The sequence below is a fragment of the Acinonyx jubatus genome, chromosome B2, assembly GCF_027475565.1.
Source record: "Acinonyx jubatus isolate Ajub_Pintada_27869175 chromosome B2, VMU_Ajub_asm_v1.0, whole genome shotgun sequence".
NCBI classification, from domain to species: Eukaryota; Metazoa; Chordata; class Mammalia; order Carnivora; family Felidae; genus Acinonyx; species Acinonyx jubatus.
Window position 1 is genome coordinate 84,134,839 of NC_069385.1, and position 25,280 is coordinate 84,160,118.

Sequence of the window (25,280 nt, forward strand, 5' to 3'; positions counted from 1 at the left end):
TAAATCATTATTTGTCACCATCACAAAAACTGTGAATCCAGGGTAGGGACTGGGTTCTTCTTAATTCTGTTAAGCCCCACCCAGCAACCTGCCTTGCACATTGCCAAAATTCACCTAATAAGTGTTAAATAATAATAATAATAATAATAAGTAGATTCGTTAATAATTTTTAATGCAACATCTTTGCTAGAACTAAAATTAGTCATTATGAAAATCAAACTGAAATTGAAATATTTCTGCTAACATCTAATTCTTTCTAGTAATTTATAAAAGCTTTGATGTAGCAATCCAAATCTAACTTAAATTGCTTATTAAAATTTTTTTGAGGAAAATACTTCTGTTGGAAACTACTTTTTTAGAAAACTTAGACAAAGTTCATTTGGGAGCAATTCTATATATTTCACATATCTAAAGGGGAAAAGTAATTTATCTACTTTGGGCTTAATTTTTTTTGAAAAGCACTGAAAATATTATCTGCCATTCTATTTCATTAAACTGAACTTACTGCTTTAGATCATTAATAAACATGCCAACTTACAGTGGCTGTAAAGTTCAGAGATGGCTTCAAGACAGTAGCATAATCAAAAAACTCAATGATGTAATCATGTTGCTTGAAAAATACATTAGAGCTTGCATTTCTTGAGATACCTGTTTTGGAAATTGCACCATTTAGAAAGTAAATGTTACACTTCACGAACAGCTTCTATGCATTAAATTTCTCTATCTAAGCTACTTCCCCAAGAAGCTAAGGTATCAGGGCACAGAAGCCTCATTCCCATACTGGCTTGGCCATGAAGAGAACTACACAGTTCTATTACATCCTCCATGGACCCCTCCTGAGCGCCATTACTGCTATGTCCACCCACAACATGTACACTAAAAATGAAGGCCTTGACTGAGTCATCTTTTGCTCTTTCGGAGTTTGGTGAAAGCTGTTGATAGCAACAGAAAGATCCAAGTAATTAACTCTTATTTTATTACTGAGAGAGAAAATTGCTCATGAGCAGACAAGAGCTCAGAAGATGTTAAATGACTAAGAAAAAACAAAACAAAACAGAAGATGGTTAGTCAGCTGAATAGTTTATGTAGTTTTCAGGTTGAAAAGAAAGAGCAGAAATGGAGAAAATTACAAATACCTATTACATGTGGTTGAAAGATAGACTGTCATAGAAAATAAGTTCCCCTTCCTTATGAAAACATTCTGCAAGAGACATTAATTAATAGTCATGACACATTCAGCATTAAGTAACATCTTTACAAAGGACCCCAAATGAATGTGCTAGTTATAATAAGAAGAGAGAAGAGCGCCTTGTAAATAACTTTACCTTCGCTTCAAAGTCTACAAACCTGTAAGTGATTCTGTCACTGTGGCTAAAATTTCCACCGGCCCAGGGGAAGACAGATACATGTATTCAGAAAACCCTTCTGAAAAATCCATTACTTTCTTCATTTCTTCATCATTAAAAGAGAAGTTTGCAGATCCATTTATCTGTTTTGTTTAAAATAATTCAATTTTACTCTTCACTTTAGCAATTCAAATTTTAGAAATAAAACTCAAACTAAGTCACAAAAATTTGATAGCTCTGGTTCCATTTTAATCACTATAAAAGGGTAAATTCTCATTTGTCCAATGCTAGAAAACTCTTGATTTTATTACATTCAATTTTTTCTTAATTCAGTATGAAATCTTATTTCTATAAAAATTATCACTTATTGTGTTTCCCCATTTGAAGTTATAAGATCTCTGCCGAAGTTACCTTAAAATTTTTCGTAATATTTTTCTTCCTGCCCCAAAAGGATAAAGGTAAAAATGTAAGTGTTACATCTCCTTTCACTGGCTTCCCGTATGTATACCTGAAAAATAATAAATGGTTTTTTCTACATTTTCAACTTGATATTCTCAAAATAGCACATGAAAATATTACTTTCAACAGCATACACTGGCAATCCAACTTAAAAGAATTATATTTTTAAAGATACTCTCACTGCAAATTTTTAAAACTAAACATAGCTTGGAATATCCTTAATAAATGGTGAACCTTGAAACTAAGTCTCCAAAATGAGAAGACTTTTAACTACAATACTTCAAAACCGTTCATAATACATACTTTACCTCTAACCATTTTAGAGACTCCAGAAAATCTAATCGTAACTGCAAGTGACAGTTTCCTGTCCAAAGATCTTTTTTGAATCACGAAAATGTTTTATTCCTAGAAGTCTGAACTGGCCCATTAACTGTGTGCCCAGGACACGTCGCAGCTTTTGAACATTTTTAAATGTTAGTTGAAATTTCAATCGCCCAAGGCCCATTGTTGCACGTTCTGATATTAACCAGGAGGGTTTACTAGACCAAACATAGTGGAGCACCAAAATGTGCTCATGGCTATCAAAACTTGGATTTTTGCAGAAAAATGTAAAAGAAGAGTCATTTTCTTTACCCATAGTACCAAAATTACCTTTTTGAATCAAATCGCATCTCTGCTGCTTTACATTCCATGTATTAATTTTATTCCTCTTCATGTGAAACAGAGAGGTAGTCTTTGGTAAACCATTTTACTGCCAGAAAGCCTTTTTTAAAATGTGTTTCCTGGGTTCCTTCCATCTCTATTGTGTAATAAATGCTCGGCCAAACACGGAAGTCAATTTTGCTTTGCACTCTATAAATCTAACAGTAAACTCCTGTTTCCTGAATCCATTAGTTGAACGTGGAAACAGCCCCTCATCTGGATCAACTCAACTCAAAAGCCAATGGTAAAATATAGCATATTCCAAATTAAGGAGAATAAAACAAATCCATTTTCAAATGTATCACCCAAATGAAGACAGTAAAGTTAGTGATAATCCTGCTCAGCAACTTCAGCACCAATTCATTCATTCAAAAGAGAGTCCTCAAACTTAGTATTGCTTTGTGCCTTGTTAAAGACTAAATAAATGAATTACTAGGATACCAGGACATAATACTGTAAAAGAGTTATATCACATGATCGTACAGGGGGCTTGAAAATCCAGACATAATTTAAGGTATTCTCAGACACAAATATTTTTGTTGTTGTTGTTTAAATGTCAAGCAGATTTAGCTTTCTACACCCTAAGTTAATCATAATAATTGGGAAACAAGGATACTGACAATTATTGTCCTAAATAAATCTGGAAGCATTTAGAATAAACTAATGATTCAGAAAATAATAGTTTGGCAACATTTAAAAAAGCAAATCACACATATTCTAGGACCATATCATTAACAAAACAAGGATTTTTTTTAAACAGCCATAGGACAAAAGATTTACAAAATGATACATAAAAAATTGAACCTATCAATTTTTCTCCCACTTTTTTTTCCATGTCATTTCCAGGATACAAATGTCTCAATTCATCAAATAATAAATACATTTAAATAAACTTTAGATTAAAGAATATTTTTTTAATTTTACTGTCTGCAGAATATACAGAAATAACTAGATGTGTGCTATGTTATTTTCTTTACAGTCCTCTAGAACTTTCTGTGGTTAGCAGAAAAGAGTCCATTATTTATTTTAATGAGGTGGGAATAGTGAGCAGATGTTCACATCAAAGCTAATAAACAAATGCAGATTTTTATTCATATCAATGAAAGATTTCAAAAGAAAAAAAAAAAAAAAGACTGTTAACCTTCTCTGGGAAATTTCCAGCAATGCTCTTCACATTATGCCTCGATGGGACAGATGGCTACTAGCAAAAGAAAAGCCCAAACTGTTTAGCATCTGCTCATAGGATCATCATCCCCATCATCATTTCCATCTTTTCTGGGACACAGTATTTATAGAATAGGCCTATGCCAATTTTTATAGACTGATAAAAGACTCAGCTGGTCAAAAGATTTCCTTAATCTGTTGCAAAGACATACAGTATATCCTCAATGTGAATGTAATCCAGCCTCCTACAATTATGTAAGCCAATTCCTTGCAACAATCTCTTAATATATATCTTCTACTGGCTCTACTTTTCCAGTGGAACCTTGGCTGATACACATACTAACGAAAATGATGTGAGTACAATGTGGTGAATGCTAAAGAAATACTAGGGGCCATCACTATGGTCATGCTGTTCTCAGGCATCAGTATTTCAAAGAGGCTTAACAAACAAGAATCAGGATAAAACTACAAGGGTTCTTTTTTTTTTTTTAATCTAATTGGTTTTATTAAGCGATTCATGAATCAGCGGCATCCCCTCTAGCAAGTAAAGAGATGCTCCTGTAAGGGTTCTTACTACACTAGCGGGGAGGAGGGTGTCAAGAGACCCACACTCCCTAAAATTATATATAAAACTTTCTGAAGAGTTAGCAGAATTTAAGAATCACTGTTTTAACTGATTGTAGTGAATCCCTGGCACAGCCCTTGGAAAACCAGAAACAGAAGCAAAGAAGGCATCCATACTCAACCTAATGCGCAAGGACCCTGATGGTCTGTGTAGATTTGTACTCACTGTTTTATAAACACTAGTCAAGAAACTCAAAATAAAACCCAGACAGAATCCTTAGCCTTTAGCTAAGATCAAGGGCAGGATAATAATTATGTAAAATTCAGGCATTTATGTGTTTTCTAAACCATAAGTCCATCCATGGTACCCAAATTCATATTGCAAGCCACCTCTTAGTTGAACACAGGCAGAAAACTAAGTTGTATATAAATTGTAGACATATTTTTGCCTTTGTGTGTTGCATGGTTTTCACATGGTTTTTTTTGACAAATAAAATCTGAAGCAGAGGTCCTCAGAACGTTTTGTCTGTGGGCTGCTTCCACAGGAGACTCACACCCATCACTGCCACTGTCACAAATCCTCACCAAGAGAGGAATATGGTGATGAGCAAGCAGTAAGAGGGAGTCTAGTGTCTATGAGATATTACAAATAAAGTCTGAAACTAAATACATTTCAGAAACCAAAGCACAGCTACTGACCCATCAAAAGTGAGAGCTACAGAAGGTCATTCCTGGAATAAGCCCAGCCCACACTTTTTGAGAACCACTAGTCTGGGACTCTGAGGATGCTTTTTGCCTTAGTAAAACTAAATGCGATCTGTCCGAGCCACCGGATCAAAATCATGTGCGCCATGATACATCTGTCATATGGGGGGGGGGGGGGGGGGGGGGTTGGAATCGCTCTGTGTACATCTGCTGAAATGATGAGGAGTGTGAACTATTTACTCATTTGCTAACTGCAATAAGACAACCAAATCCCTCCCCCATGATTCAACCTCCATTGTTGATAGAAAAAAAAAAAATTAGGATTTAAGAAGAGGTAGGGCGCCTAGATGGCTCAGTTGTTATGCATGTGACTTGGGCTCAGGTCATGCATGATCTCACTGTTCATGAGTTTGAGTCCACATCAGGTGAGCTCGAGCCCCACTTTGGGTGAGTCCCACTTCTCTCTTTCTCTCTCCCTGTCTCCCTCTCTCTCTCTGCCCCTGGCTCACTTGCACCCTCTCTCTCTCTCTCAAAAAAGAAAAAAAGAAAAAGAAGTAAGTAGGAGGGCCTGGGTGGCTCAGTCAGTTGAGCATCTGACTTTGGCTCAGGTCATAATCTCAGTCTCACAGGGTTTGAGCCCTGCATCAGGCTCTGTGCTGACAGCTCAGAGCTTGGAGCCTGTTTCATGTTCTGTGTCTCCATCTCTCTCTCTGCTCCTTCCCTGCTTGTGCTCTGTCTCTGTCCTTCAAAAATAAATAAACATTAAAAAAAATTTTTTTTTAAAGAAGAGGTAAGTAGCCTCTATTCTCTATGTCACCTGAATTAAGAATGAAGATACAACTTTCTTTTTTAATCTGGAACAATCTATAATATAGATCCCCTGACTCGTCTGAGAAAGACAGTTGTTCATGGGAAATATTTTAGGACTGGATCAGCTTGGAAGCAGACAGATGGGTGCGAAGAACTGTGCAGACATGTTCCATGCTTAATTATTTGATACAGATATTTGTTTCCTGCCCATTGGGGTATTTTAATAAGCAGAACATTGTGCTAACACTCTGGAGTATATAATGAGCTCTCTGTCAGACAGTTTTATAACAGCATTATCCATAAAAAAAAATGATACTTACTTCGCTGTGACACTACCATTTAAGCTCTTAGAATTCAAAGAACAGTATAATGGTGTCTGCAAAGTAACTTCAAATTTTGGTAATACTGGAAAAGAGAAGCAAGGATAAATATCTTAATCTATTTTATTATCATTTTTAGCTTAACAAAATAAAGACTAAATAGTTCTAAAGGAGTCAACAATCCGTACTCTTTGAACCTAGATTCCTTAGCATCCAAACACACATTAACACAGATGAAAAGCACTGCAGTTCACCCTTACAAGGCTGGTGATGGACAGTGACAGTGGGGGCCAGTTGGTGTGGACGCTTGTGTCAGTGGAAGCTTCTCATCAATAGAATCTAAATTGTATCCAGAACCCTAGATGCTAAGGCATCTGAATGCTGGGAGACCAGGCATTCATTCAACCATCACCCATCAGTGCTGCCTTACGGTGTATTAAAATACTTGCACATCACATGTGCTTCTACTGCAGCCCCTTCCCTAGGACCATTCTCCAACTTGGTTACTAAAAGCACATCTTGGGGCCCCAAGACTCTCCCTCTACGTGTGCTACATATGCAGCCATGCAGAATCTTTATTTTTTGAGGCAATCAAAGGCAAATCTTGTGACAGTCTAATGTAATGAATTGCTATGAAGAGAAAGTTATGTAGTAGAATTTCTAAGTTAATCACTAAGATATAGCTACAAAGTAATGATGCTTTTTGTGTGACAGTGATTCCTTTTGGCAATCCCAAAGCTAAAAACCTCCACTTTGGTCAGCTTTATATAATCAAGATATGAGATATTTTACAAATATGAACACTATTTGATATAAAGCATACTATCAGAGTAAAAAAAATTTTGTATCCTTCCAGTCTAATAGAAATGTTTTTCTCTAACTTCACTAGCTATGAAGAAGAAATAGATCAGTCTCATTACAAAGCATCCCACCATTCAATTAATATAAGAAAAGTATCAAGGAGACCAATGCATCAACAATATAGATCAGACCTCCAGCTCCAAACCAGGCCAAAGGCCCTTAGTCTGTCAAGAAAGCCAAAAAAGGCCAGGAAAGCCAAAAGAGCCACACGATCTTCTCAGAAGTGGAATTTCCTTAGAATAAAGAATTCTGATGTCCCCTCCTCAAACATCATAGGTTGGCAATCAATTCCCCACCTCTATCATATCCAATTCAACAATATATAACCACCCAGCACCACCTCTATGTGAAATGAAAATAACCTAGGGGCGCCTGGGTAGCTCAGTTACTTACGCCTCAGACTTTTGATACAGGCTTAGGTCATGATCTCACAGCTCTTGGGATTGAGCCCCACGTTGGGCTCTGTGCTGACAGTGCAGAGCCTGCTCGGAATTCTCTCTTTCCCACTTTCTCTGCCCTTCCCCTGCTTCCTCTCTCTCTCTCTCAAAAGAAATAAACATTTTTTAAAAATAAAAAATAAAGTTAAAAAATAGCCTATAAAAACCTTGGCCACCTCTGATTTATTCTTTTAGGTCAGGGCTCTTCAAAAGAAATAAAATGTGAGCCACGTATAATTTTAAATTTCTAATAGCCACATTTAAGAAGTAAAAAGAAGCAGGTGAAGTTAATTTTTGTAACATTTTATTTAATGCCACATGCCTAAAATATTATCATTTCAACACGTACTCGATATAAAAAGTTATTATTAATGAGCCCTTTTCCTTTCTTCTTTTTGTACTAAGTCTTCAAAATTTGGTCTTTACCCACTTAGAGCACATCTCCACTTGGACTAGCCACACTTCAAGCACTCAATAGCTACATGTGGTAAGTGACCCCCAAAGTGAAAGATTAGGGGGTAGTAAATGGTAACCAGCATGAGCTAAGAATAGTTTTTACATTTTTAATTTGTTGGAAAAAATCAAAAGACAAATATTTTATGACGTGAAAATTATAGGAAACTTTAATTTCTGTGTCTATAAATAAAATTTCTCTAGATCACAGCCACATTCACTCACATATTGTTATGATTGCTTCCTGCTACAATAGCAAAGTTGAATAGTTATGACAGAGACCTATGGCCCACAAAACCTATTACTATTTGGCCCTTATTTTTTTTTTTAAGTTTTATTTATTTTTGAGAGAGAAAGCATTAGCAGGGGAGGGGCAGAGAGAGAGGGAGACAGAGAATCCAAAGTAGGCTGTGCGCTGACAGCAGAGAGCCCAATGCAGGGCTTGAACTCACGTACCGTGAGGCTCCGACCTGAGTTGAAGTCGGACACTTGTCCAACTGAGCCATTCAGGTGCCCCAATATCTGGCCCTTTCTAGAAAAAAAAATTTGCTGACCCCTGTTCTAGGGGATCATGAGACTTAGGAAGTGACAGTGCTATATAAGATATGTGGAGCCTGAGCCACAAAAGTGTAAACAAACTACTTTCCAGAATTTCTATTCCCTGAATGAGACACAATGTCAAAAAGTGACACAAATCAAATGAAAAAGCTCATGTGTAACCTCAAAATAGCCATTCAAGTTATAACTAATAGTGAGATCCTATACTTTCATGCTCATCTTTCCTTCCCCTCCAACCACCAACAAAATAGTTGGGCCACACTGTTTTTATCTGTGCATGACTGTGATATAAACATGACAGCTGCAAGAAGAGTATTTACTCAAATTAAACAGTCTTACCAATTGGCAAAACAGATTTACCAATTAAACAGATTGTCTTTACCAAAGCTGACCAAATGAAAAATATGGGAAATAACTAATGTTATGTTTTTAAAAATTACAAATCTTTAAATATGTTAAGATCACAACCAAGTACAAAAAAGAAAAATTATGCATAAGAGAGACCATATAATGAGACTATAGGTGATCTGTTTCCTACATTTTTTTCTTTACAATGACCTTTTATATCTTTTAAAAAAGAAAAAAATACGTTAGGTCTGTAAGAAATGCCAGGATTTTACTTTCACTAGGATTTTTACTTTAAATAACATATCTCTTAGAAATTTCTCTTATCTCTGTGAAAAGTAACAAGTATTTTTTTCCTTCAAAATAAACCGAAGAACTCTTACCATATTCTGAAACCTGAAATGATTGATAATATGTCTGGTCCTATTGGGAGGAAGAAAAAAAAAGACAAGAAAACATGTGAGTTCTTATTTACTTATTTTGCTTGCTTACTTACCTGTATTAAAAAGATTCAGAAAATTATTTTTAACTGTATTTATAATGATTTAATGAGCAAAACAGATTATTTTAATTTCTGGAAGTTTATTTTTAGTCATCCACAACATGAAGCCTATGAGATTTCTTGATTTTTTCTTGTCAATTTACTATCATAAAAAGATGGTCTAGAAAGAATTGGCACGATATTTTCAGTGTGCTAAACAGGAAAAATATGCAGCCGAGAATCCTTTATCCAGCAAGTTTGTCATTTAGAATAGAAGGAGAGATAAAGGTCTTCCCAAACAAACAAAAACTGAAGGAATTCTTCACCACTAAACCAGCCCTACAAGAGATCCTAAGGGGGATCCTGTGAGACAAAGTACCAGAGACATCACTACAAGCATGAAGCCTACAGACATCACAATGACTCTAAACCCATATCTTTCTATAATAACACTGAATGTAAATGGATTAAATGCGCCAACCAAAAGACATAGGGTATCAGAATGGATAAAAAAACAAGACCCATCTATTTGCTGTCTACAAGAGACTCATTTTAGACCTGAGGACACCTTTAGATTGAGAGTGAGGGGATGGAGAACTATTTATCATGCTACTGGAAGCCAAAAGAAAGCTGGAGTAGCCATACTTATATCAGACAAACTAGACTTTAAATTAAAGGCTGTAACAAGAGATGAAGAAGGGCATTATATAATAATTACAGGGTCTATCCATCAGGAAGAGCTAACAATTATAAATGTCTATGCGCCGAATACCGGAGCCCCCAAATATATAAAACAATTACTCACAAACATAAGCAACCTTATTGATAAGAATGTGGTAATTTCAGGGGACTTTAACACCCCACTTACAGAAATGGATAGATCATCTAGACACACAGTCAATAAAGAAAAAAGGGCCCTGAATGAGACATTGGATCAGATGGACTTGACAGATATATTTAGAACTCTGCATCCCAAAACAACAGAATATACTTTCTTCTAGAGTGCACATGGAACAATCTCCAAGATAGATCATATACTGGGTCACAAAACAGCCCTTCATAAGTTTACAAGAATTGAAATTATACCATGCATACTTTCAGACCACAATGCTATGAAACTTGAAATCAACCACAGGAAAAAGTCTGGAAAACCTCCAAAAGTATGGAGGTTAAAGAACACCCTACTAACGAATGAGTGGGTTAACCAGGCAATTAGAGAAGAAATTAAAAAATATATGGAAACAAACAAAAATGAAAATACAACAATCCAAACGCTTTGGGACGCGGCGAAGGCAGTCCTGAGAGGAAAATACATTGCAATCCAGGCCTATCTCAAGAAACAAGAAAAATCCCAAATACAAAATCTAACAGCACACCTAAAGGAAATAGAAGCAGAACAGCAAAGGCAGCCTAAACCCAGCAGAAGAAGAGAAATAATAAAGATCAGAGCAGAAATAAACAATATAGAATCTAAAAAAAACTGTAGAGCAGATCAAGGAAACCAAGAGTTGGTTTTTTGAAAAAATAAACAAAATTGACAAACCTCTAGCCAGGCTTCTCAAAAAGAAAAGGGAGATGACCCAAATAGATAAAATCATGAATGAAAATGGAATTATTACAACCAATCCCTCAGAGATACAAACAATTATCAGGGAATACTATGAAAAAATTATATGCCAACAAATTGGACAACCTGGAAGAAATGGACAAATTCCTGAACACCCACACTCTTCCAAAGCTCAATCAGGAGGAAATAGAAAGCTTGAACAGACCCATAACCAGCGAAGAAATTGAATCGGTTATCAAAAATCTCCCAACAAATAAGAGTCCAGGACCAGATGGCTTCCCAGGGGAGTTCTACCAGACGTTTAAAGCAGAGATAATACCTATCCTTCTCAAGCTATTCCAAGAAATAGAAAGGGAAGGAAAACTTCCAGACTCATTCTATGAAGCCAGTATTACTTTGATTCCTAAACCAGACAGAGACCCAGTAAAAAAAAGAGAACTACAGGCCAATATCCCTGATGAATATGGATGCAAAAATTCTCAATAAGATACTAGCAAATCGAATTCAACGGTATATAAAAAGAATTATTCACCATGATCAAGTGGGATTCATTCCTGGGATGCAGGGCTGGTTCAACATCCGCAAATCAATCAATGTGATACATCACATTAACAAAAAAAAAAGAGAAGAACCATATGATCCTGTCAATCGACGCAGAAAAGGCCTTTGACAAAATCCAGCACCCTTTCTTAATAAAAACCCTTGAGAAAGTCGGGATAGAAGGAACATACTTAAAGATCATAAAAGCCATTTATGAAAAGCCCACAGCTAACATCATCCTCAACGGGGAAAAACTGAGAGCTTTTTCCCTGAGATCAGGAACACGACAGGGATGCCCACTCTCACCGCTGTTGTTTAACATAGTGCTGGAAGTGCTAGCATCAGCAATCAGACAACAAAAGGAAATCAAAGGCATCAAAATTGGCAAAGATGAAGTCAAGCTTTCGCTTTTTGCAGATGACATGATATTATACATGGAAAATCCGATAGACTCCACCAAGTCTGCTAGAACTGATACATGAATTCAGCAAAGTTGCAGGATACAAAATCAATGTACAGAAATCAGTTGCATTCTTATACACTAACAATGAAGCAACAGAAAGACAATTAAAGAAACTGATCCCATTCACAATTGCACCAAGAAGCATAAAATACCTAGGAATAAATCTAACCAAAGATGTAAAAGATCTGTATGCTGAAAACTATAGAAAGCTTATGAAGGTAATTGAAGAAGATATAAAGAAATGGAAAGACATTCCCTGCTCATGGATTGGAAGAATAAATATTGTCAAAATGTCAACACTACCCAAAGCTATCTACACATTCAATGCAATCCCAATCAAAATTGCACTAGCATTCTTCTCGAAACTAGAACAAGCAATCCTAAAATTCATATGGAACCACAAAAGGCCCCGAATAGCCAAAGTAATTTTGAAGAAGAAGACCAAAGCAGGAGGCATCACAATCCCAGACTTTAGCCTCTACTACAAAGCTGTCATCATCAAGACAGCATGGTATTGGCACAAAAACAGACACATAGACAAATGGAATAGAATAGAAACCCCAGAACTAGACCCACAAACGTATGGCCCACTCATCTTTGACAAAGCAGGAAAGAACATCCAATGGAAAAAAGACAGCCTCTTTAACAAATGGTGCTGGGAGAACTGGACAGCAACATGCAGAAGGTTGAAACTAGACCACTTTCTCACACCATTCACAAAAATAAACTCAAAATGGATAAAGGACCTGAATGTGAGACAGGAAACCATCAAAACCTTAGAGGAGAAAACAGGAAAAGACCTCTCTGACCTCAGCCATAGCAATCTCTTACTCGACACATCCCCAAAGGCAAGGGAATTAAAAGCAAAAGTGAATTACTGGGACCTTATGAAGATAAAATAGCTTCTGCACAGCAAAGGAAACAACCAACAAAACTAAAAGGCAACCAACAGAATGGGAAAAGATATTTGCAAATGACATATCGGACAAAGGGCTAGTATCCAAAATCTATAAAGAGCTCACCAAACTCCACACCCGAGAAAACAAATAACCCAGTGAAGAAATGGGCAGAAAACATGAAAAGACACTTCTCTAAAGAAGACATCCGGATGGCCAACAGGCACATGAAAAGATGTTCAACATCGCTCCTTATCAGGGAAATACAAATCAAAACCACACTCAGATATCACCTCACGCCAGTCAGAGTGGCCAAAATGAACAAATCAGGAGACTATAGATGCTGGCGAGGATGTGGAGAAACGGGAACCCTCTTGCACTGTTGGTGGGAATGCAAATTGGTGCAGCCGCTCTGGAAAGCAGTGTGGAGGTTCCTCAGAAAATTAAAAATAGATTTACCCTATGACCCAGCAATAGCACTGCTAGGAATTTATCCAAGGGATACAGGAGTGCTGATGCACAGGGGCACTTGTACCCCAATGTTTTATAGCAGCACTCTCAACAATAGCCAAATTATGGAAAGAGCCTAAATGTCCATCAACTGATGAATGGATAAAGAAATTGTGGTTTTATATACACAATGGAATACTACGTGGCAATGAGAAAGAATGAAATATGGCCTTTTGTAGCAACGTGGATGGAACTGGAGAGTGTGATGCTAAGTGAAATAAGCCATACAGAGAAAGACAGATACCATATGGTTTCACTCTTATGTGGATCCTACGAAACTTAACAGAAAACCCATGGGGGAAGGGAAGGAAAAAAAAAAAAAAAAAAAAAGAGGTTAGAGTGGGAGAGAGCCAAAACATAAGAGACTGTTAAAAACTGAGAACACTGGGGCGCCTGGGTGGCTCAGTCGGTTGGGCGTCTGACTTCGGCTCAGGTCATGATCTCGCGGTCCGTGAGTTCGAGCCCCGCGTCGGGCTCCGTGCTGACAGCTCAGAGCCTGGAGCCTGTTTCGGATTCTGTGTCTCCCTCTCTCTCTCTGACAGTTTCCCATTCGTGCTCTGTCTCTTTCTGTCTCAAAGGTAAATAGACGTTAAAAAATTAAAAAAAAAAAAAACAAAAAAAAACCTGAGAACAAACTGAGGGTTGATGGGGGGTGGGAGGGAGAGGAGGGTGGGTGATGGGTACTGAGGAGGGCACCTTTTGGGATGAGCACTGGGTGTTGTGTGGAAACCAATTTGACAATAAATTTCATATATTAAAAAAATATATATATGGCCTGTTTCGGGGCACCTGGGTGGCTCAGTCGGTTAAGCATCCAAACTCAGCTCAGGTCATGATCTCATGGTCTGTGGGTTTGAGTCGCACGTCAGGCTCTGTGCTGAAAGCTCAGAGCCTGGAGCGTGCTTTGGATTTTGTGTCTCCCTCTCTCTCCGCTACTCCCCTCAAAAAATAAATAAATAAACATTACAAAAAAATATTTAAAAAAAAAATGACCTATCTATATTTCACTGCATTTGAACAAATTGCTTAATTTGACTTCCATCATTTGTAAAATGAACACTAAATTAGATAGTTTAGGAATTTATGAAGCAAGAATAACACATGTCAAAGTGTGACTTCAGATTTGTTCTGAATATAACTCTCAAAAAAAATCAATGTATAAAGTTACACATAATTCAAGTATTTACACACAATCAAAAATACAAAATCATCATGGGCCAACATCTTCTACCTTTCAAATTCCTTGAATTATTTTCTAATCCAACTCCTAAAACACTGCATTCTACCCTATTTTAACAAATATTGTTAATTATTTCCTTTTCCAAGATCAACAAGAAAACATGTGGCCTATTATTATATCATTTTTTCTAATTTCCCATATTTCTGTACACTCTAAATCTATGAGTAACACATTAAATAGAACCTCTTCAAAATAGCTAAGGAGTGCCAAAAATAAAATTTGTATTCTAGGGTTGCCTGAGTAGCTCAGTCAGTTAAGCATACAACTGTTGATTTGGGCTCAGGTCATGATCTCACAGTTATGAGATCAAGCCCCACATAGGGCTCCATGCTGAACGTGGGGCCTGCTTGGGATTCTCTCTCTCCTATACAAGGGCCCGCACACTATCTCTCTCAAAATAAATAAACTTAAAAAAAATTGAATTCTAAATCTGATTCCCTATGTTTATCAAAGCAAATACACAGATGCAGCTACAAAATACTAGTTTTTTAAAAATCATCCTTGGTTAATCAAGCAACCGTACACCAAGTTGTTTCTTAATCCTAAAAGATGGATAGAGTTCATTGCAAAGTATAAAACAAATGTAACTACTTATATGCTAACAAAATAACTGTCTGAAACTTGGTTTTGATGATATCACTTAAAGTAGATCCCTAATCTTTATCAAAGCAGGAAATGACGCCCAATGGAAAAAAGACAGTCTCCAACAAATGGTGCTGGGAAAACGGGATGGCGACATGCAGAAGAATGAAACTGGACCACTTTCTTACATCATACACAAAAATAAATTCAAAATGGATGAAAGGCCTACATGTGACACAGGAAACCATCAAAATCCTAGATGAGGACAGGCAGCCAACTTCGCCAGAGGCAAGAGAACAAAAGCAAACATGAATTATTGGGACCTCATCCAGATAAAATGCTTCTGCACAGTGAAGGAAACAATCAACAAAACTAAAAGGCAACCAACAGAATGGGAGAAGATATTTACAAATGACATATCAGATAAAGGGTTAGTATCCAAAATCTGTAAAGAACTTATCAAACTCAACACCCAAAAAACAAATAATCCAGTGAAGAAATGGGCAGAAGACATGAATAAATACTTTTCCAAAAAAGACATCCAGATGTCCAACAGACACATGAAAAGATGCTCAACATCACTCATCATAGGGAAATACAAGTCAAAAGCACAATGAGATACCACCTCACACCTCTCAGAATGGCTAAAATTAATAACTCAGGAAATAACAGATGCTGGCAAGAATGCAGAGAAAGGGGAACACTCTTGCACTGTTGATGGGAATGCAAACTGGTACAGCCACTCTGGAAAACAGAATAGAGGTTTCTCAAAAAATTAAAAATAGAACTACCCTATGATCTAGCAATTGCAGTACTAGGTATTTACCCAAAGGATTAAAAAAATACAGATTCAAAGGGGTACATGCACCCTGATGTTTACAGCAGCATTATCAACAACAGCCAAACTACCAAAAGAGCCCAAATGTCCACCAACTAAAGAATGGATAAAGAAGATCTGGTATATATATGTGTGTGTATGTACACACAATGGACTATTACTTAGCCATCAAAAACAATGAAATCTTGCCATTTGCAACAATGTAGGTCGAGTTAGAGTGTATTATGCTAAGGAATATAAGTCAGTCAGAGAAAAATACCATATGATTTCACTCATGTGGAATTTAAGAAACAAAACAGATGAACATATGGGAAAGTGGGAAAGAGAAGAAAGGGAAACAAACCATAAGAGACTCTTAATGATAGAGAACAAGCTGAGGGTTGACAGAAGGAGGTAGGTAGGAGATAGGGTAGATGGGTGATGGGTGCTAAGAAGGGCACTTACTACGATAAGCATTTGGTGTTATAAGTAAGTGATGAATCACTGAATTCTGCTACTAAAACCAGTATTGTCCTGTATGTTAACTAGAATTTAAATTTAAAAAATAATAATAAATAAAAATAAAAGGAAAAAACAAATTTTCATTTACTTAAAAAAAATAATAAATAAAGTAGATCCCAAAGAAATTGTGTTGATCAAAGTCTTAATAATCTACAGATTTGTGGCTTGTATCTTAAATTGTTTTCATGCCCTGTATAGGAATGTTATAAAATACATGTATTTGGTTCAGTTATAAATTCTAATTTCTCATCCTCAAAAATCAAATCAAGAAGGTGATCTACCTGTATTGCCTATTTTACTTATAAACATAAGAAATCTAGTCCTTAGGGGTGCCTGCATGGCTCAGTTGGTTGAGCATCTGACTCCTCATTTGGGCCAAGTTCATGATCCCAGTGTCATGGGATCAAGCCCCTCATCCGGCTCTGTGCTGAGCATGGAGCCTGCTTAAGATTCTCTCTCTCTCTCTCCCTCTGCCCCTCTCCCCGACTCGTGTTCTCTCTCTCTACGTCTCTCTCTCTCTCTAAAATTAAAAAAAAAAATTTTTTTAAGAATTCTAGTCTTTAATTTTTGCTTTATTACTAAGGTCAGCAGGTGAGTCTACAGAATAAGTAATTTTATAACAATGATGATGTCTCTGTCAAGTTAAATATATCACAAACACTAAGTGAGTACTACATGAAAAATACTACATGAGGCTATGTAAAGACAAATTACAGTCCTCAGCATAGGAGTGTCAATCGAGAGACGGAGATACACATAGTAAAGAGCAATAATGCAAGACTGACAGTGTCCTGCAGTTTGATGCATTGTGCTTTGTCTCTTAGTCTCTCCTATGCTAGACCCACACATACTTCCATCTCTACTCATTTTCTAAGACATAGTTCAAATATTACTGCTTCCCTGAATCCCCAATCCAAAAGGAATCTCAGCACTCTAAGCCTCAATGTTCTTTAGTCCTTCCTTCTGTCCCTTTTTACCCTGTAAAAAGTGTATCATAAAGAGTTATCTTAAAGAGTATCATAAAGTAGTTTATCTTCCTGCAAGTTCTTTGATGGCCAGCTCCATGCTGGATAATTTTTTATCCTTTATAGTTTACCCCATGAAGTGCCAACCCAACCCAAGAGTTCTCTTGATACTCTTAAGGATCTTTCTGACTCCTTCCTTCCTTCCTTAGTGGTCCCCTCTTTCTGCTCCCGAAATGTTGGCCCTACCCACCCTGAGCCCAATACTGTTCTAATTCTCCAGACCCTTAAGTGAGCTCATCAACTCTCATGGTTTTAACTGCCATCTCTATACTAAAGAAACCTAAATCTTTATCTCTAGCCTATACCTCAGCCCAGAGATTCAGACCCACTTTCTGGACATTTCTATCCAAATGTCCTACAAAATGTCCTGGACTTCTTTAACTGCATTTAGCCTCCTCCAGGCTAACCATATTAGGTTAGATATGGTTCCCTCCCATAATAACTTGTATGTAACTCCATCATTTTACTTACCACAATACAATTATCTGCTTCATATCCATCTCCTATAACAGACTATGAAATTTTTGGGAACACAGCACCTATTCAGCATGCCTTCAAGGTTTGTTGAATGAATGTATGTATAAAATGAACAAATTGATTTTGTCCCCAGGCTGGTTCTTATGGGGCTCTTTAGATTGGCCTCAATTATCACACAGTATCTCCTGCCAGAAATTGAAATAACCTTCTCATATGAAGAATCAGACAACACTGACAAGGCTCAGCCATTTGTGAAATGGCCCATAGAGTAACCTTAACTCTCCGCCTTGTGTCTGAAAGGAATATAAATGCCAAGAAGTGGAAGAAGCCAACATCATGGAAACCGGGGGGGGGAAAGGCAGCAAAAAAAAAAAAGTGCTTCTTCTCACTATCATTTTAAATTGTTCCAATAAATCACAAAATCATTTTGTAACTAAGTGCTGACAGGGTGCTTTGTACCAGATGAGGTTTTCCCAAGGTGTTTATAAGTGGTGAAATGCAAATCAAGAAATAAATTACTTTACTGTCCAAAGGGTTTGAAAAGCAGAAAAATGGATTTTGTAATTTTCAACATATTGTCCATTAGGCAATCAGGTCATACCAATTTCCACAATGAGTTGTTATTTTTATTAAATATTTTTATAAAACATATAATCAGGAATGGTAGAAGATACTGAAACACTTAAAACTAATAGAAATTTATGTCATAAATAACCATAAAAACATTGATGCTGAGTACTTTCATAAGGATAAAAGAGGTATGTGCAAACTTTTTCTATAAAGGGCCAGATAGGAAGCATTTTAGGCTTTACAAGCCCATATGGTCCCTGTTGCAACTTTTCAACTGTGCACTGAGGTAGCAGGTAAACAATGAGACTGTGTTCCAATAAAACTTTATTTACAAAAACAGACATTGGGCTGGATTTGGCCTGTAGGCCAAGGTTTGCTGAATGTTAGTCTAAAAAGTAAAATTGTTCTATGCTAATTCTAGCTGAACTAAATTGACTAACCTTAACTGAAAACATGGAGAAGAAAGAAAAGAAAAAAAAAACAGAGCTTTTGTATGAAGCACAATTTCATTTACTAAATAATTTTCCTTCAGCTCCACAGAAACAATCTGATTCAAAATGAGTTTTCATGTTTATTCTAGCTCATCAAATATAGTTCGTGCTCATTCACTCTGCCAGCAACTAAAGGAGGCTGACCTGAAAGACTTGAGCAGCATGTCTTCTAAGCAAACACCTTTCCAGGTGCAAGAATACATGACTCATTCACATCTTCTCAGTTCCACTTGCCCCAGATGGTCACTGTTCCCTGGAGAAAGCACTCCCTTACAAAGCCCACTCTTAAGCACTTACATCCACTCTCGTAAGCCTGTCTCCATTATACTTTCTAACCAAATTCTAAAGGAGAAATGGAAAAGAAGAAACAGGAGGTATTCTCAGTAATCTCTGTAATTTCTTTGTTCCCCTTATCCCTAAATCAATAATTTGTTGTGATGGTATATGTTATGAATATCAATCAAATGAAAGGGAAAAGAGAAAAAATACACTATTTTAACTAGTTCCTTTAAAATATGTTATGACTAAGCATAAGAGACTGTTAAAAACTGAGAACAAACTGAGGGTTGGTGGAGGGTGGGAGGGAGGGGAGGGTGGGTGATGGGTATTGAGGAGGGCACCTTTTGGGATGAGCACTGGGTGTTGTATGGAAACCAATTTGACAATAAATTTCATATATTAAAAAAAAATAAAAATAAAAAATAAAATATGTTATGACTGTATGCAAATTAAAGATATGTGAATTGCTAAAAACATCTATTCTAGTTACAGAATTTCCCTTGTCTAACCACGAAGCCATCCAACTCTTGAGAGAGTTTCTATTTTTAATAAACTTGAAGGAATATGGCACACTATATGACCATTTAAAAAATATATATAGTAACATGCAGGCAAGCTTCTAGCAACTCTTGCTTCTGGAGTAAAAAGAAATGCCAGAAACAGAAGTAAGGATTTTTGTTTGCACATTTATGTTCATACATGATTGTTTAAGTTTCCCAAAAGTCTGCTTCAGCACTGATCTCCAGTGTCTGGATTTAATTTGTATTTAAAGGTTAAGAAAGGCACTGAACTTTCTAAATCCACACATAACAAATATAGAACTATTTCAGACTCAGTTTTGGTTTTGTCCCCCAAGACAACAGATGCCAACTATATCCACAGTCCCAAACAGGTGCAAGTCTAGCACATAGGACTTGCAAAGGAGGTTTCCAAAAAACTAGTTTTGCAACACTTAACCAAAAGGGTCAAGATGGAAATTAACTAGAAAGGAATTTTAGGAGAAAGTTTTTGATGTGCTTTCACACATCAGTGGCAGTAGGCAGGTACCTGACATGCCTGAACAACCTTAGAGCAAATACTGGTATTGGCCAGCCATGCGGACAGCTAAGCTAAGAGAGAGTGTTGCATTGGGAGTTGCAAGAAGTGTTGCCTACTTAGTTGCAAGAACCAAAGAAAGTGTGACCATTTTCCCTCAACTAGATATGCAAAAAAGAGAGAGCCACCATGGGGCTGTCCAGTCCTGATCAAAAATAGCCTCCAGGGGCACCTGGGTGGCTCAGTTGGTTGAGTTCTGACTCCTGATTTCAGCTCAGGTCATGATCCCATGGTTGTGGGATCAAGCCCCACATCAGGCTCCGTACTGAGCATAGAGCCTGTTTAAGATTCTCTCTCTCTCTCTCTCTCTCTCTCTCTCTCTCTCTCTCTTTCTCTGCTCCACTCCCCAGCGTGTTCTCTCTCTCTCTCTCTCAAATAAAAAAAAAAAAATAGCCCCCACAGGGGGAACACCTCTGGAAGGTATACTGTATACTGTAGATGCCTAGGAGCTGAAGACAAAGTGAAGAGCAGCCAGAGGAGGAGACAAATTTAAAAGCATCAAAGACACTGAATGGAAAGCCTCTCAGCAATGGTAGGCGTGCTCCAAAGAACCCACAAAAGACTTTTATGAAGGGAAGTTGTTTATTTTAAATACCTGCCAAGCCCAGAGAGTTCTGATGCCAGATGACAATGGTATCATGTCGAGCCATGTTAAATTGCCATTTTTGTAGGACAAATATTGGCAAATTCATATAACTCATCTTTACATATCAAGTAAGAATTTTTTACCCATTGTCTCTCTTCCCTCCACCTCTTTCAATCATGGAGGAGTTGAATGCAGCTTAGTGACTCGGGGAGAAGCAGCCAGACCAGAGAAGACCCAAGCTGGGACAAGATAGCACTTGATTTTATTGGACCAGACATATTAGTTATTGGACATAGCCTCATTTTTGTGTATAAATATAACCAAAAATGACAGAACCTTTTATTACCAAAAAATAACTCAAAAAATGGTGAGATTTTCCCTTTATTTCAACCAACTAATAGGATAGAATGTGTCCCAAAGAGCAGGACTAAATGGCAAAAAATAATGCTGTGGTTTTTGTATTGCACCTTTCACGTTATACATGTTCAACCTCACAGTCACACACAAATAACTGGGCACACCAAACAGGCCAACTGTTCATGTTAAGAAAGGCTGGGGATGCAGAGGGTATCGACAATTCTGACTCATAAGATTTCCCACTGAAACAGTTATGGTTAGAGTTCTCGACAGATCTACAAATGTCTCCTTAATCCATAATAGGAATGAAATTATATGGTGTTTTTGCTGCTGTACCCACAACATACTATATTAATGTTCTCCTTCTCAGAAACAAAAGATTTAAATGAGCTGTCTATACTCTTTATTGCCCCTGTCACCCAGATTCCACCACTACCATGTCACTGGCATAGAAGGGCACTCAGTAAGCGGTGGCTCCTTGTCTCTGCTAATTGCCTATGGAGTCTCTCTCAGGCCTGGTTCTCCTGGAGACTTCTGCAGCACCTAATGCTGTAGCCACCCTCTCTGAATCCCTTCTGCTCTGCTCTGTGCCTGTACTTTCTTGGTTCTCTCATTCCAAACCTGGCTGTTCATTCTCTGTTGCTTTGGGTGGTTCCCCTGCTTAGCTGATGAATGTAGTGATTTCCCTCTGATCAGCCTGCCCATCTCTCTTCCCTAAACCAAGTTTCCAGCCCCAAATTCCCCTGTAATGGGCGAATTTCTCCCAGAGCCCACACTTAAAATCCCAGGGTCACCTCTGTTAAAAGGTAAACTGAAGCACATTAAAAATTTTAAGAGTTTGGGGTACCTGGGTGCCTGAGTCAGTTGAGTGTCCGACTCTTGGTTTCAGCTCAGGTCATAATCCCAGGGTCATGGGATGAGACTCAAATTGGGCCCGGAGCCTGCTTGAGATTCTCTCTCTCTCTCTCTCTCTCTCTCTCTCTCTCTCTCTCTCTCTCTCTCCCCTTCTGCCCTTCCCTTGCTCAAGCTCACACCCCACTCCCTCTCCCTCTCTCTCTAAAATAAAATAAAGTAAAATAAAATAAAATAAAATGAATAAAATAAAATAAAATAAAATTATCTTAAGAGTTTATGTGAACAGAATTCGATTGGAATTGGGCAGTGCTGACCAGCAATTGGTTAGGCATGCTCCACCAACAGGAGCTCAGGGAGAAACTTTTAAAGAGAAAAGGCAGAAGCAAAGTAAGGAAATTATTGATTGGCTATAACTTAAAGCCTTAGTTGGCTGTTTGTGACTGGTTACCCTTAGCATTTTGATTTTGTAACCTTGGGGCATTCACAGACTTAGATTTTGGTTTGCATAAGTAGTCAGCCATGGCAATACAGCCACATCAGTCTAATGACCTCCTTCTTTAATTAATTTAACACCTTTTGGGGCACTTGGGCAGCTCAGTAGGTTGAGTGTCCGACTTTTGATTTCGGCTCAGGTCATGACCCCAGGGTTGCGGTATCCACGCTCCACCCAGAGCCTGCTTGAGATTCTCTCTCTCCCCCCTCTCTGCCCCATCCCCCACTCACACTATCTTGCTCTCTCTCTCATTTTAAATAGATAGATAGAGAGATAGATAGAGAGATAACATCTAAAATTTCTCTTTCTCCTTTTCACAATCCGATCTAATCAGTCCCTAAACCTGATGAATCTTCCTTTAAAGTGTCTCTTGAATTCACCGATTCCTCTTTAGTTTGTGCTGCTCCCCTAAAGCAATCTCCTATTACCTTCAGACTAGACTGTTATAACCTAACACAGAAGGTAGGCTGTACTTGCTAAGCAATGATACTGACCCTCTGGCATCTCCCTGACTTCAGTTCCTCTCCTTTCAATCACCTCACATGCTATGATCTTCCTAAAATACTACTGTAATCATGTCACACTACAAAAATCAACAAGACAACAAATATCAACGACATTTTTTGTTGTTGTTTTTCAGAGGTTTATCGTGACAACATGTCATTCTTTCTACTGAATAACATTTTGGTGTTTTTACATTGGGCATGCATTACTTTTATAATCAGAGAAAAATAACAAAAGTGTAATTTTTATATCTTTTATAATAAGAAACTCATTCACATAAAATTTTTGCTTTCTTTGTCCTCCGAAGTCTTATATGAAATTTATAACATTAACATTCAAAGTAAAATAGTTTTTAGAGGCCCCCACTGTCTACAAAATAAAATCTAGGGGTGCCTGGGTGGCTTGGTTCGTTGGGCGTCTGACTTCGGCTCAGGTCATGATCTCACGGCCCGTGGGTTTGAGCCCCGCGTCAGGCTCTGTGCTGACCGCTCAGAGCCTGCAGCCTGTTTCAGATTCTGTGTCTCCCTCTCTCTCTGCCCCTCCCCTGTTCATGCTCTGTCTCTCTCTGTCTCAAAAATAAATAAACATTGAAAAAAAATTATTTTTAATAAAATAAATAAAATAAAATCTAAAACATTAGCCTAATATCCAATATGTTCAATAGCTTGACCCACAAACTCTTCCAACATTCTCTTTAACTATTACTCTCTGCAGGGCCTCCACTCCAGGCAAGTGCTTGCTCCCAACCCTACTGCTGTCACCTAGCTCCACACCTCGTTCCACCTCTCCCCCACGGTCCCCATCTGAGTCCTACAGTGCCCTCCACCTCCATCTAGTTGAAGCATGGAATTTTTAAAGATGTGAAGAGGCTTACAAGTCCTCTGACCCAAGCTCCTTATTTTAGAGCTGAGGAAAACAGATCCAGAGCTGAAAGAACTTGTACACAGTCCCTTGACCACAGCATGAGGCCCCACATCATGTAACTCCCAACCTAGTGCTCTTTCCAATTATTACATGAAGTCTTCCCTGACTGTAAGCTCCTTGAAAGTAGGTTTTGTGTCTTATCATCTTTGGATGTTTACTGACTGGTATTTCTTCCCACCTAATGTATATTAAGAAAATTCTATATTTTTAGTTTCATTCAGATTCCTACTAATTCTCCTATGCTTAAGCCTAATACCTACAGAACAATAATTGTGTAACATCTATCTTTTTCCCACAGAACAATAATTGTTTAACATCGTATCTTTTTCCTCTTTCATTTTTACCGTAAAATTAGCAAATAACTTAAAAATTAACAAGAAATCACAATGAAAGTATCATCCATAAAAGTCTCAGTAGATGTATATTGACCTACTTGGAGAAATGATAGATGTGCAAAAGAACGGAAATGTTTGTTAACATTCACATTGTCCTTTCCTTTCCTGTTTAGAGTCTAAACATCTGTGGCCTAAAGTGTAGTTGCAACATATTTCTCTCGGAGTTTTCAAGCCAGGCATCGGGATCAACTGTGGTAGATTCAATAAACAGAGATGCCCAGTTCCCACCCCCAGTTACTGAATCAGAACTAACAGAACTACAGCCCAAACAAAACAAATGCTTTCATTCATCTATCCTTCAACAGAGAATTATTGAACCTAAGTGCCAGCATTGTGCTAAGTGATGGACAGACACCTTCCCAGGATAGGGTTTTTAATTTGGTGAAAAGAAATATATTTATCAAATAATCATACACATAAATATATAATTACAGACAATGATAAAAGTTGTGAATTAAATTCATAGGGAATTATGAAACTTGAAGATGAGGCTGGAAAAGTAGTCAGATCAGGCAAGGCCTTGTGTAGGCCATGGTAAAACATGAATTTTATTCTGAGGGCAATGGAAAGCCTTTGGAGAGTTTTAAGCTGAGAAATAACATGATCCAATTTAACGTTTAGATTACTTTCACTGCTATGTAAGGGACTGATTACAAGAGGAAAAAAGTAAATGTAGGGAGATGCATTACGAGAAACTGTAAATATCTAGGGAAAATATGATGGTGGCTTGGACAAAAAAGGCAGAGGTGAAAATAAAGAGAAGTAAAAGTAGACGGATTTGAAATATATTTAAGGGTACAATCTGTGGGAACTGGTGAAGGTCTGGATAAGGATGGTAGGAGAGATGAAATGTCAAGGAAACTCCAAGGGTACCAGCTTGAATAACT

General features: G+C 37.5%; 1 protein-coding gene across 5 annotated transcripts in view; it reads right to left on the reverse strand.

The window, feature by feature from the left end:
• The window catches only part of CD109 (CD109 molecule), a 173,635-nt gene that overhangs the window by 67,067 nt on the left and 81,288 nt on the right, over positions 1 to 25,280 (reverse strand). For all 5 annotated transcript variants that reach the window (XR_008298528.1, XR_003419529.2, XM_053222566.1 and 2 more), the window contains 5 exons: positions 9,108 to 9,147; positions 6,071 to 6,155; positions 1,758 to 1,854; positions 1,348 to 1,489; positions 539 to 648 (listed from right to left, as the gene is read on the reverse strand). Coding sequence is in view for 3 of the 5 variants with exons in the window: in XM_053222566.1 (XP_053078541.1) it covers positions 539 to 648; positions 1,348 to 1,489; positions 1,758 to 1,854; positions 6,071 to 6,155; positions 9,108 to 9,147 (474 nt within the window). In the remaining 2 variants the exon portion in view is untranslated. The remainder of the gene's footprint in view (positions 1 to 538; positions 649 to 1,347; positions 1,490 to 1,757; positions 1,855 to 6,070; positions 6,156 to 9,107; positions 9,148 to 25,280) is intronic.